The sequence below is a fragment of the Epinephelus fuscoguttatus genome, linkage group LG17 (assembly GCF_011397635.1).
Source record: "Epinephelus fuscoguttatus linkage group LG17, E.fuscoguttatus.final_Chr_v1".
Classification (NCBI taxonomy): Eukaryota; Metazoa; Chordata; class Actinopteri; order Perciformes; family Serranidae; genus Epinephelus; species Epinephelus fuscoguttatus.
In genome coordinates this window covers 19084902-19099367 of record NC_064768.1, presented here as the reverse complement: position 1 = coordinate 19099367, position 14466 = coordinate 19084902, and the positions used below count along the sequence as shown (strand labels likewise).

Sequence of the window (14466 nt, the reverse complement as noted above, 5' to 3'; positions counted from 1 at the left end):
TCTCCACTAATCTACTTTCGGAGAGGCGTATAAATAGAGGTGTTGAGCTGTGCATTGCCCTTAGTGGGGTGGTTGATGGACCATTTTTCATTTAGCCTGTTTTTTTTAATATTCTCTAAGTACACATGCCTTGCATGCAGTTGCAAAAATGACAAAATGTGTGAAAACACCATGGCAACAACAGAAGGAATAGTAGGGCTGTGTGCTTTTGTGTGTTTTTCACCTAACTGGGTCCATGTTGTGAGTCATGTCATGTAAGACATGTAAATCTCATATTTAAATCGCACTTTGCTTACTTGAATTGAGAGCTGTGGAGTTACCTTGTTGCACTTTTTTTGTAGCTTGAAAAGAATTGCTCAGCTCTTTTGTGCGCGAATACGCTCTGAGAATATCTGCTTTTTGTTTTCAGGAGCAAGGAAACATGAAAAATGATCTCAGTGCTTAATGAATGTGGCCGTAAAACAGAAAAGGGCTTTCATATGCACTTATTATTTTCTGTTGTCATTTATTATGATTATTTGCATTTACCAGGGCCACGTTATTTAATACTGGAGGGGGACCATTTTTAATCTACACCTTAGGGGGTATTGAAATACATATATTTATGAAATCTGATAATAAGTCTTTGCATATAAAAATGATCTGTTAAAAAATAGAAATATTCATTAGTGGAAAAGGATAGTGGAATTAAAGCAGCAGTAGCTCATCGGATAATAATTTGCAAAATAATGTTGCTGGAAATTATTTTGTGACTCGTTTGTTTTAAGTGTCCCATTGCTTACAGAAAAAAATGTTGATTATAAATGCTGGCTATATTTTATTGCACCACAACCCCATTTGACAGCATTATATTATTCAGATACTGGTTACATCAATACCTTTTATACTACTTGTTGGAATGTCAACTTGTTGGCAGCAACCACTTGAGGGGGCTCTATTTTACAGGCTCAGATTCATGGCCTCTACAGCTAGCCTTACATTACAGTACAGTTACAAGTCCCCCTGATTTTAAGCATTGGCTGCATAACACATTTTTATGTAGATTTAACTGTTACTGTATCAGCTGCCAGTGTCTGAATGTAACATGGCACATACTATATGAATAAAACATACCGAGAAAGACATTTGGACAGTGCTTTGTGAAAAGCTGTTTTATTATCCATTTAATAACACCTCCATGAAGACAATTTGTACAAGATACATCACATTCTAAAGTGCACGAATACTGTACAACGAAAATGACTTAAATACGCAGGGGAAAAAAAAAATAAAACAAAAAATCACATTTGTAAAAAATTAAAAGTTGTAAAAATAAATGAATAAAAAGGGACATGCTTTTTTTCAAAAACAACAATCACTATGCATGTTTCTGCTCAGGTATGTGAGAGGGGCTGGCCTGGGAAAATAACCTTGTGCAGCTTGCTTGGGGGAACACTAAGCTTTGGCACCTTTAGAGAAAAGAGAAAAAAGACATTAACAAGGAATGGAGAGCACTCAGTAATAAACAAAAGAATTATATTTCAGTTTCAATAAATACAGTCTTTTTAGGGGCTTGTGTAGAATGCATAATAACCCATGCCTTTTGGGTTGTCCTTGTTGTACTCTTCCGTAGTCAAGTCCTCACACTTGATGGTTGGGGAGTTCTCTGTGCTTGAGCCCCCAGGGGACATCCTGCGCCTCTTGCACACCACCGAGTACACACCAGAATCGGTGGAGTCCACTGATTTCAGCGAGTGGGATGTCTCGATCCAGGTTGAGGCTGGTGGTGCGCTCTCCTCGGGCAGCTTGTCTTTAGTGGCCCCTAGCTGGTCCTCCGGGAAAGCAGGGGGGCTTGGACGAGGGGACCAGGGCAGGCCGGTGGTCATCTTGCGCTGGTAAGAGCTTCTGGTGCCCCAGCCTGCAGCCATGGAGGCGAAGGCAGAGTCTGGGTAGTAGCTGAGGGCGTGGGATGTCTGCAGGGACAAGGGCTTGATGCCGTAGGACAGCAGGCTACTGGTGGAATAGTCATTCTCATATGACAGATCCAGCTTGTTGGAGCCCGGCTGCTGAACTGGGGGGACGAACCAACGCTGGGCAGAAGCAGCGGCGGTAACGTCCTCACTCTGTGGAGAGAGAAGGCTGTTGGTTTGGGGGACAGCCCGTTCGCCGGTGTAGAAGCGATTCTGAGGCAGGTTGTTGACGAACTGGTCCTGAAAGAAAGGCTGCATGGCATAGCGGGCCCCGGGCACAATTTGGGTGGAGCGAGGGGAGTCTGTAGGGGATGGAGTCAACCTGTCACTCTCTGGGGCTGTGTACATCCTGTACGACAAATGAGGAGAGAACACAAATTAGTTGCAAGAGAAAACTCATGGTCAGAGGTATACTTCAAATAGGGCACCACAGGAAAAACAGATCAACCACACTGTCTAAGTGCAAGACACGTACGAGTCATAGTTGTCCCGGAAGCCTTTCGCAAACGGGTTGTGATCTATCTTCAGCTGTGTGATCTGAAACAATAAAAGAAATCGTGCATAAATAACGTGCATCTGAGTGCAAGCAAGTGCACTGTGTGTCTAAAGAGCAACAAGAAAGAACGATATTTAATAGATGCAATTCAAGATCATTCAAATGAGTGGTATCTGATACGCTCAATAAATTCCAAATCTATCACACAATAAAAAATGTATTCATTAAATTCTTACATCTGTGTTCTGGTAAGCAGTGACAGCTATAAACTGGTTCTCTGGGAAGGTGAAGGTTTGAGTTCTGGCCTCATTGCTCATGTCCTCCACTCCGTCTTCCGTCACCTCCACAATGTGCAGTCGCGGTTGGTATTTATGAAGTGACTGCAAAACTATCATCTGCAGAGAAGAAGGTGTCATGAGTACGAGGCTGCAGATTTCACAGCAGGCTATGTGAATGCATTTGTGTTCTTTATCAAAAATAAAAACAGGCACTTTTTATTAATGATCTTCAAAGATGGCAATCACACTTTTAAGTTTTGATTTCCACATAATTATTTGCAGTAAATAAAAATCAGAATTAACAACATCGGCCTGCTTGGCAAATGGGGAATCTGAGCATGTCAGAAATCAGTATCTAACCTGTGTGTTGTTGTTGTTGGCCCCTTTATTGTTGGTCAGCTTCAGTTTGCCAAAAGAGATTTCTTGCCTCATCCAGTGAGCACCAGTGTTCGGAGATTCAGGATGAACATACATTTTGTTACCTAAAATTGAAAATAATACAGTGAGTAGTATGACAAACAGAAAAGTTGAGAGCCTGTGTCTGTGCAAAATGTTGCATAACATATATATAATAAATCCTCCTTTTTAAAACATTATTTTTCAATGAGTGATTTATCTGATCATTTTACTTTAATAATCTTTAAGGGGGAAATTATGGGAAATCCAGATATATGAACCTAATGATCTTTTAGATTGTTTTAATGGATGCAAATTGCTTTAGGAGAGAAAGGTCAGTATTTATTAAAATAAAATCAAATGTTTTTGTTTAAAAGAAACAAACAGCTTCTTTTCTTCAAATTGTTTTCTCTTATTAAATTATCAAATGAAGAATCCATCATTTCTAAATGTTGTTAAAGTTAAAACTCTTTAGAGTGGCAGTCATTTAAAGAGGCATTTAACCAACAGTTTCACACTTTAGTTGGCTCCCCGACATGACTTGACACTCAAAATTGAAATTAAAAAAAAGATCTAAATTATTGCATTAAAACACTTATATCTGCAGCCCATCAAAACACCGTGCTTTAATTTAAAAAACAAACTGTCTCTAATTCCAAAACACCCTAAAACATTTACACCCGGAGCTGTCATGACTAAATGTAACATTGCATCATCACGTTTTAGTCATTTCTTTTTCGATTTATTTTTTAACTATTCACAAACAAAACACTACAAATTCGCCAGAGCTAATTAAGTCGTGGCAACTCTCTAACTCACCTTGCATATTATTGTCTGCTTTTCCGCAAGTGACCCACTTTCCTCCCTGAAAGCGCCAGTGATTCGGGTCAGCCAAAACAACTTCTACAAAGACATTGTAATGGGCCGTGAGGTTGAGTCCAGTGATGTTGAAACTGAGGAATGGGAACATCCGTCTGAGAAAAAATAAATAAAAATAAGAATAGGAATAATTAACAGCTGTGCTCATAACGCAGGAAAAATGTCTTCACGTGTTGCATTTGGCAGACTGCTGCAATACTAATATTGAATTTAAAATAAATGCAAATTTAATCAATGTAATGTTGAGCCTGTTATGTGAATGTGCATTTACAATTTACCAGAAACGAAATTTTGCAAATTGAAGTTCAAACAAATAAAAATGCGTAAAATAAATATAAGGATCGTGTGCGTTAATTTTTTGTCATGCGTAAAAGTGGCATTAAATGTGACCGGTACCATGAGAATTAAAACTAAACAGGCCAACTGGAAATGTATAAACGAATTTCACAATATGCACATGATTGTGTTAAAACTGGGCCTTCAGAGTTCCGGCTGCGCATCTGCTTACCTGCCCTGTTTGGTGATGATCATCTCGGTCTGGTGCCTGTGGAATTTCAACCACAGAGGCCGGTTGCACAGATAGACCTGCGCTCTGGCTCCGGCGGCAGACCCCGGCAGAGACATGGAGCCAATACCCGTCCCCGTCCCGGGATAGGAGGGGTACAAACAGCCCGGACCCTGGCTGAACTGGTACCCTCCGCTGCTAAACTGGCTCCGACCGGTGCACACGGATGAGGAGGAGAAGCCTGTTGGCGGCAGGACGGATCCGTAATGAAGCGAAGCCGGGTACCTGGAGCTGCTGGACCCGGTGTACACCGAGCCGGTCTGACCTGCGTAAGGAAAGAGGGAACAGGGGCTCGCCATGTCGGAACTCGCCTGGGAAGACGAGATGAAGTATCTGTCAGAGCCAAGTTCGTCTATGTTGTAACGCCGACCGCTCGTCAACTCGTCCTCACCGAGCACCGGGGAGCCTTTCCTCCCATCGGGCCCGGTTTTAGTGAAAGTGTCCCCCTCTCCCTCACCCAGCATCCCGTTCCCCACCCCGCTCAGGTATTTCTTAGGAGCGCTGCTGGACTCTGATTCCGTCCGGTCGACTTCTTGATAGTCAAGCTGCGATGATGGCCTCGGGCTGTTGTTGGCACTGTCCGACGAGGAAAGATTGTAAAAGGTCTTGGGTAAATTGATGCTGGCGCTGGGAAGGATGTTCTCTAACTGCATTGTTTAGATCTTGCAATAAATAAGAAGAGTTTCAAGAGTTTCCAGAGAGTGAATCTCAGCCAAGGAGGCGACACAACCACCGGCGCCCTGGTTGTTTCTGTCTCTGCACGCCTCCCTCCCTTACGACTGATGGAAGGGGGTTAAACCTTCTCCTCACCTACGGATTTTCAGATCAGATTATGGGCTGGACATGGGATGTTCAGCGGCTCTTATAAGATGTAGTTCTCCACACACCCAAGTGATTGTAAGCAGGAGGGGAGGAGCTTTTGGAGAGGCATGCGGGGGCACCAGCCCTCTCCATAGCCAATGGCCGCGCTGCTCTAATTCAATTAGAAAAGCGTCTGGTAGAAATAATATCAAGAGAAAATATGAGTGTCGTTTAGCTTATTTTTACTCCAATATCCAGGGTTTAGACTGCACCGAAGTGGCGATCTCTCCACGCTCCATCGATCCAAGATGTTAAGAAATCCCACGTGCAAATTATCTTCACTTTGCTGTAAAATATGAGACAAACATCATTTCTAAGAGGCAGAATTTCTTCACATTTAACTCCAAAGACAAAACACAGAATGACTAAAATGAGTGGCAGTCCTGCACCCTCCTCCCCACCGCGCACACACACAATCAGCTCTAAACTTTGAGCTTCGGCTTCAAGTCATCGCGTAAAACACACATTCAGATATGGCTTGTCAAATTACTTCCACTCACTCACTCACCCGAGAAGACTTGATCCTCGGTGAGCAGCAAACACCGAGACCGTTTTTTTCTCCCCCTGCAAACACTCTCAACGCGTTAAAAAAAAATCACATGTGCACCTTGTTTTCGATAATTGGCCTCCGTCGCCTCTTTCACTTCCAGGTTTCCAGGTTGGCTCTAATGAAACTACCGAGCGTCAAAAATGACTGAAGATGAAAATATGAAATTTAAAAGACACGCTTTTACTTTTAATTTTATTTCATTGCATTTAATTTGATCTGTCTCTGATTGAGAAAAAAAATCCAGACAAGCTTTAATTCTTGTTTTCTCACTAATACATTGTTGCTGCTGGAGCTTTATAAAATAGCAAAAAAGAGTATGGTTTCGGAGTTTGCGTTTTTTTTTATCCAGCCTTTTTAATTAGGCATTGTTAAACTGACACGCATCAAAAATATGAGAGATTACATTAAAAGTAGTTAGAAAGATATTCGGAGAAATTAAAAACGAGGACAAATTATATCGATTATTTTATTTGATTTACCCTATAATGAAAAATAAGGTTTAGTAGATGTAATATTTGAATGCATTTTTATTTTAATAACTACTTAATGGGTGCGTGCTCTCTGAAAGTGGACAATAAATGTTATTTTCTGTCTTTTTTAATTAATTTATTTTTTTTCTATGAAAGTAACGCAAGGGTTTAAAAAAGGCAAACTACCGTGTTTAAATGGATATTCAATAAGGCACCGGACGGTACAGATCTGGCGGGGGATGCCCAAACGGAGAGAAAGAATGCACTAACTCTACACAGGTGTGAAGGCACACACACACACACCGGCGAGGAAACTATGAGAATTTAAATTGCAGGAACATAATCACGTTTGTGTCGTAATAATAAAAAGAATAATAAATGTGCAAAAATAAGACATAGTTACACACACACACACACACACACACACACACACACACACACACACACACACTGAGAAATCGAAAGCTCCCGAAACCAGAAATAATCAAAGAAACATGTCGCACCACAAACGTCGTTCACGCGGCCCCCAGGCCTTGTAATAAAGGGATCTGTCAGCAGTGACACGGAGACAGCGCTCTCTAGTGACCGATCAGGATAACTGGGTAACTTTCCCATGGTTGGTTATATTAAAGTAAGTCAACACCGTCAGAAAGCTGCATGCAGGCCTCTCACTTCTCCACTTGTATCTCACTTTACATCATCTTCAACTGCAGTGAACTCAGCTTGTGCCTGTGTTTGCACGTGTGTGTGTGCTGCCTGTGTGTGGGCAGTCTGTGCATGTGTGAGTCTTAAAGTAAGCTGGAGGGAGAGTAGGGGGTGAGATGAATTTGGGGAAAATGGGGATACAGATCTGTGAAAAGCTGAGGGAGAATCTCGGCTGGAGGCAGATTGGCTCGTGTCATAAACGGGACAGTGGAGCCGGCTCCCGGGCCATCAGGGGACCAGAGCCTACATGCATACAGCACACAATCTGTCAATCAAAACCAAGATGCTTCCCAGACTGCTGCACAGAGACGGCAACAGCAAACATTTGACAATAGAGATCAAGCATTTTTCAAATGACTCAAAGGCAATTCTATTATTTATCTTGACCTGTCTCTCAACAGAGAGTCTCACTTATCTGCAGCATAACCAAATCCTGATTTTCACCAATCGCCTCCTTCCTTCTGCTCCTTGTACCAAACGCAGAATTCCTCTGGGAAGATTGTAAGACTATGCCACCGGAGCAGCTTTGGGGGTTTTGTGAAATAGGGTTACTCTAATTCCATTTTAGCAAAATCACGAGGAACTGCTGTCGTGAACACTCATTTCCTATGAATCCCAAAGGCTTTGAGCGAAGGTGCTCGGAAGCAAAAGGCAAAATTAACAAGCACTGAAAATATGCATTATGAGGCTCTTCATGGGCCTGTGAGCTTGATCCAGGATTAGGCATAAGATACTTTTTGTCAATCTGTCTGTCTGTTTATGTCCTCTCTCGCACACGCGCACACACACACACACACACACACACACACACACACACACACACACACACACACACACAGTGGAGGTGCTACTCTATTGACTCAGTGTTGCTACAGGCTGTCATTAGAGGGTAAATCTATGGTTAAAACCGAGCTACATTTGTAATAGAACCTAAGTTGAACATTTCACACTTCAGGTGTCAACACCTCACTAGTGCAATCCTGGTGATAGCTTTTCTTTTTTAATGGGCTTCTGCATGATCAGCAAGTTACTGATTAGTGATGTTAAGGGTAAGTATTGTTTTCCCACCACCTGTGCAAGAGCAACCAGTGGCGCCCGTAGAATTTTTTCATAGGGGTGGCAAGAGCGAGCCACTAAAAAGTCATTACTGAATTTAGGGATTCAACTATGCTATACAGGCTAGTTGAAGATAATGTCAAGAGTTAGGGAATTGTATGCTTATATACTTTGGATTCTTATTCGACAGTTTATGTTATTAATTATCTCGTGAGTAGACGAATACCATTACAGTTACAATTTTGAGATCCACAATAATCATGTTTTAAACTGTTATGTATCTTTATGACTCATAATAAACAAAACCTTTCCAGGGAACGAGCCCTCTTAAGGTCAAGGGAGACTCTTTGGTATCCTAAAAACCCATTTTCCTTCAGACATCTCGAGGTAAGGGTTCAAGGGACCTCTTTGAAAATGCCCATGCCAGTTGTCCCCTTGCCAGAATTCAGCCTAAATTTGGGGCGTTATTTAGCCCCCTTCCTGACAAGCTATGTCGACATAGTTGGTACCAATGTATGTCTTAGGTTGTCTAGTTTCAAAAGATACCATCTTCACACCACAGCCTCATCAAGACAGCAATGTCAGCCTCTGATTATTTTCACCAGGGGGGCCAGTGGGGGTGTGAGCACTTGTATCAGGGTGGCCATGGCCCTCCTTAGACTCAACCTCTTCACAGTGTTATTAAGATATTAGTCAAGCGAAATTTCCTTTGCATGAATTATTTGCATGAACTTTACAGTGATGTTTCTCAGATGATTACAAGCCCTTTGAGAGGACATTTCGGCAAAACAAACTCACCGCTATTGTTTTAACGGCTGTGGTCTAAAGTAAGTTGGTTTTCCAAAATGACCCCCAAAGACTCGGTTGCCATTTGAAAGCTAGAAAACAAAATAAATGTGATTTACAGGCCACCTATAAATAAACTAATTCCAAATGAGGTGGATGTTTAGGTTCGACTCATAAAGGAGCTCCCACTTGTGACCTGTCAGCATGTTTCTTGACCACCTATAAAAGTCCAAGTGTGTCTGAGATGACCCTCCTTGGCCCCAGGCCAGGGCCTGCGCGACAGGGGAAGGGAAGTCTTACCATATTGTTGTCAGAGTAGATCATCAACAGCGCACATGAAAGGAATACATTCCAGGTTTTATGGGCCAAGGTGGCTGCTGAAGCCTTTGCTCGGGAGTGAATTCATGTACCCCATTGCAAGGATTAATAACGCAAGTCTCATTAGAGATCCTCGCCACCGAGACCCCTGGAGGGAGGGGTGCTGGGAAAAGAACCCAGTGCAATGTGCACCATGCCAGCGCTGCGCTCCTCCGCAAATCATCATCCTCAGGAGCATTTTTATTGGAAAGAATTTATTTCACAAGTTTATCAAAGATGTCCCTCAGTATATTTTCCAGTGTGTGGAGGATTGCTAACATTTAATCAAAGCAGTAGCCGTTACACAAGGACAGCTTATGTTACAGACATGCTGCTGTCTTCAAAGATACGAAGGTGACAGCTTTCATGAATTTCCATTTGGGTACATATTGCTTTCATCAATTACCTTTTCTTATTTCCTTGTCTCCGCCATTTTCTTCATGATTTAAACAGCACAAGGTTTCCCCTCTAGCCTGGACAAAATGAACAAAAAAAGAGCTTCACGTTTTTGTCATGATGCCTTTTTTTACCCTTTATTCAAAGAACATTAGAATATGTAAAGTGTATTCATGTTTGATGTCATGTAGGCTATTTCAGATGTCATTCTAGCAGAGCAAATTATCATGAAATGGGAATCCTCCCCATCTGCAACCAGTCAGTGAGTGGGACCTGTGGGAATTCTCTCTATATATGCAGCACGTTTGAATTCCTGAAAATACATTAAAGCATTCCAGATTGCATAAAACCATGGAATGCTACTTTGCGTCATATCAACAGATAAGTCTCGATGTCAGCATGTTGATGCATGCATACGTGTGTGTGTGTGTGTGTGTGTGTGTTTTGTGTGTCTGGCCCGTGGAAGGAGCGGTGGATTATTGCTGAAATGTATCTGGGGATATGTGAGCCCAATGCTTTTGTGATGCGCAGGTTTTTCAGGGGGCAATGATAATCCACTGTGTTAAGACAAATCTTAGAAAAATAAGGTGTATCGACTGCATTCAGGGAAATAGGATTGGAGCTGCACTCACTGTATTTGATTCCCTAAGGCATGATAACATGATTTTTGGATTACTGCATTATAGAAAGTGTCACCCAGGGCCTGTGGGGAAAGCAGCAGCCGCGCAGTATGGACGCAGGGTGAGCTTCAGGTACATGTGCTCTTCTTATCTTTTTATCCTCTCTCACAAATACATTATCTCCAGGTACTGTCATGCTTACAGCAGTTTTGAAGTCTCCAAGTCTGGTAATGTTTTCCAGATGTTGAGAAAATGGGAAATAAATGCACATGAACTGTTAAATTTTTTATATTTATAAAACATTTACGTACAGCAGGGTGTCAACGGAGCAATATGTAAGATTTAGAGGAATTTAGAGGCATCTAGGAGTGAGTGTTGCAATTGCAACCAGCTGAAACTTCTCCCGATCAGAATTCCTTCAGTGTTCTTTGTTTAGGAAGTTTTGAGAGGGAGCTAAATTATTCACATATGTCTCCTCCTCTCCAAAACAAATGGACCAGGTGATTAAAACCAGTAAAAACACTGGATAAAGCAGTTTCACAGGCCTCTAGCCCAGCACCTGCTAATATGGGCTCACGTTTTCTTTTGATCCAGGCATTTAGGAGGTGTTTACTGGGGTCTCTTCCTCTCTAAGACAAAAGAATCCAGTGATTTAAACTGGTAAAAAGACTGAATAAAGCCGTTTCACCATTAAAAAAAACCCCGTATTTTTCTGACGCTGCTTGTTGGGGCTGCTAACTATGGTGGCAATGCAGAAATGTGACAACATGAATGTCCCTATCTAGAGCCAGTGTTTGGTGTGGCTGCTCTGGGCTACTGTAGGAACATGGCGGTGCAACATGGCAATCTCTGGATGAAGAGCTGCTCCCTATGTAGAATAAACGGCTCATTTTAAGGTAACAAAAACACAATGATTCTTATTCTTAGGTGATTACACACTAAAGTAAACACTCTTATATATTACATTCCATTTCTGCCAATCAAAGTCTACACACTGGACCTTTAACTTCAGTTTTTTTCCTTTGAATTAAGTGAGCAGATCACTGAACTGATTTTGACACATCCGCCCTTTTACTTTCACTCACTGTGTCGTCATGAGCAGAGCATGAAGCCGACAAAAGTGGATGGTAGTCCGATGGCCCGAGTCTCACCCTCATCCCCATTTTAGCGTCAACCTTTGTTGACCCACTTCTCCCGGCCCATCCTCATGAAACACCAGAGGCATTGACATAAGGGACCAAAGCAAAATAGCAGGTGCTAAAAGTTTGACAGCGTAGACTGGATATATGTGGTCCCTGGAACGTGAGGTGTAAGGGAGGGTGGCGGAGTTGTATCGACTTGGCATTAAGCCTCCACTATAACATGCCCTCTCTAACAGGCGTGCTCTCTTGGCCGAGGAGAGTTGGGGTGAGCTTGCAGGGGTGGGGAGGAAGGGGGGACGGTCCCAACACTTGAGCTCGTCAACCAACCAGCCACGGCCACCAAGACACAGCAACCCAGCTCACCCCTGGTTCTCCGTCCTTTCCCATAGCACTATTACTGCCAAACAAGCTGGGCTTTTATCACATTGCTAACCCTGACTCAGAAACTGCATTTCAGGAGGACCCTTTATGTTTTTTTTTCTCCTCTTGCCTTTTTTTTTTTTTGGACAGGGAACACAAACAGATTTACACCACAGGAGTATTCTACTGCTGCTCCTGCCTCAATGTGGTTAAATCAGTGAGTCAGAAGTGAGAATGTAGAGTTTTAACACTTCTCTCCTGGTATGAAAGCTTCTAGAGCGACACAGAGGAAAGCCCTAACTGACTTACTGTCTACCAGCCAGAGGCATATGCTAGTGGGAGGGAGGTTATGTAGACATGATTAATGGTTTAAGGTTGACCCCTCGGTGAAACAGTAATGTTGCCTCGGCATCTTCAGTCTCCTCTGGGGAGTGGGGACTACATTCACAGTGCTAGAAGGCCCTCAGATGCTCCTCTCTGTCAAAGAAAAACCACAATCATAGCCCCCTTTAAGGCCTCATTTATATGAGAACTGGACACAGTTAAGTCAATATTATTTCTTTTCATTGTTTTGTGCAATTAGATATTAAACTAGTTGATAAAATGCCAAATTATTCTCCGAAAGGCTCCTATTTTTTTGCTTGGAGAAATGCATCCAGCAGCCATTAGATATAATTAGAGACCACAGAATGCTTTTGTATTAAAACATTTGCAGCAATTTGGCAGCTGTATAATTTAGATGTACTGGATCATGCCATGCACATACATGAAAAACACACACACGTGCACACGCATGCTCACACACAATCATATACACTCGCCGGCGTGTATGCACACACGCTCATATATGCACACACAGAGGGACCTCAGTGCAGCGGACACCTTCAATATTGAACCCAGACCCAGGCCTGGGCTCTGTATTTACATGTAAATGGTCTACAACAATCTGCGGCCCCTCTCGTCTGCTCTGTCCCTCCAGCCGTCTGGGCCTGGGGAAGAGAGCTGCTAGTCAGATGGGGGGACCACATCAGATGGGCTCCCGTGGTTATGGAGCCAAACGCTCTGAAGGGAGAGGGAAGAGGCTGCCTGCCTGGCAGCCACTGAAACAGCAGGGACTCCCACATATCATGGAAGTGGTCCATGGTTTGGTCTCCTTCTCTGACTGGAGAGCAGGGGAGACATGTAAAGGACCAAGCAAAAGACCCTCCTGTCTGAGGTCTGAGACCAAAGCAGACGTTGTTTACGTTTATGGGAAGGCCCACTCATGTGTGGCTTGCACAAAAACTAGGTGGGACAGTTTAGTCAGGCTTTCTAGAAGGGGGCTGAGAACCTGGTCTCTTCCTTGTGGGTAGAGGTGTCATATTTGACAAGTGTATATGTGGATGTGGAAGGGTGGGTGTCAGTGATAAGAAATTACGAACAGCAGTGAGCATGCATATCCAAGTCACATGGTGGAGGGAAGGAGCCTGCCTGTATTTGTTCCTTATGATCGTCTGTCGAGTGTTTGTGTGTCCTTCTGTGCTGGCGGGTCAGATATGGTGGAGGTCTAGACACATGGACTAAACATTCTGTCTGATGGGGGAGCGCTTGTTTCGAGGTTCATCTGATGGTTGTGGACCTTGATAGAACAGACCAGCCGAGACAGGCTGGACCCGTACCCAGTGTTAATGGTCCAGATTTCATTTTAAAAAATCTGGTGTATGTTGAGCTGTGGAGCCACTACAGAATTCTGACTTTTAGCTGTTCTTTCTGTCGTGTGTTTTACACACACAGAATGAAATTAATAATGTTTTGTCGTCTGAAGGAGTTGAATAACCTGTAGTCAACTTGAAACAGTTAAAAAAGCGAAGGGTTTTTTACTTGGTTTCCAAATATGTCATGATTCAACTCATGACGCAGTCGGAGAGAGGGGGCATGCTTTGATTTTCAAGCAACGGAAAACAGATGCTCACAGTGATTTGTGGAAATCAATAATGCCATCTAAGTCCCCTGTCTCACAGTGTGCTCCATAATAAAAGTATAGTTTGATATTTTGATTTGTTTTCTTGACAAGACGTATGTGGCTTGAGTTAGCTTAGCTTAGCTTAGCATAAAGACTGGAGAAAGGGTATAACAGCTACCCTGGTTATGTGTAAAGGTAACAAAATCCACCAACTAACACCCATAAAGGTCACTATTTAACATGATATATCTAGTTTGATTTATGCCCCACTGTGTTCAGAGTCATAAAGCACTACTCCATATTACCAAGTGTGCCTGATGCTGCCATAGCTATTAAACGATTTCTTTTGCTAGCGCTAAAATGTCGCTCTCAAAACTGAAACAGAGTAGAACATATCTAAGAAGCACTGTCTTCCAAAGTATTCCAAAGAAACACTCTCATAGTCTGGACTTAAAGAGTGTGGTAATAAATTTTGATTTCACCAACAGATGTGTGCATGTACTTAGGGGCGTAGCACCAAATTCCTGGCCCTATGCACAACTGTTCTCTGGGCCCCCTGCCCTCCCTCTCTTGAAGTTATTTTGCTTTCTCTCCATTGGCTTTCTTTCCTTTCTTTTTTTATGTTGGTACTTCACCAGCATAAGCAGTCACTCACTCG

General features: G+C 42.7%; 1 protein-coding gene across 2 annotated transcripts; it reads right to left on the bottom strand.

Annotated features, from left to right (window-relative positions):
* Positions 1-1145: 1145 nt before the first annotated feature.
* eomesa (eomesodermin homolog a) lies at positions 1146-6281 on the bottom strand. Of its 2 annotated transcripts, XM_049601717.1 has the most exons (8): positions 5933-6281; positions 4507-5710; positions 3939-4093; positions 3084-3205; positions 2682-2840; positions 2425-2486; positions 1580-2298; positions 1146-1448 (listed from the first exon to the last, which is right to left on the bottom strand). In XM_049601717.1, exons 2-8 carry the CDS (start codon positions 5214-5216, stop codon positions 1435-1437), a joined length of 1941 nt encoding a protein of 646 aa, XP_049457674.1. In that variant the 5' UTR covers positions 5217-5710; positions 5933-6281; the 3' UTR covers positions 1146-1434. The 2 variants fall into 2 exon arrangements, with proteins under 2 accessions (XP_049457674.1, XP_049457673.1); XM_049601716.1 differs by having other exon boundaries at positions 1146-2298.
* Positions 6282-14466: the final 8185 nt, after the last annotated feature.

Bases quoted from the DNA above. Each gene is read 5' to 3' on its own strand.
- eomesa (XM_049601716.1), bottom strand. From the start codon at position 5,216: ATGCAGTTAGAGAACATCCTTCCCAGCGCCAGCATCAATTTACCCAAG. The intron at 3,206-3,938 runs GTGAGTTAGAGA...TTTCAATTTTAG, and splicing joins AGCAGACAATAATATGCAAG to GTAACAAAATGTATGTTCAT. The intron at 2,841-3,083 runs GTTAGATACTGA...TCTTCTCTGCAG, and splicing joins CCAACAACAACAACACACAG to ATGATAGTTTTGCAGTCACT.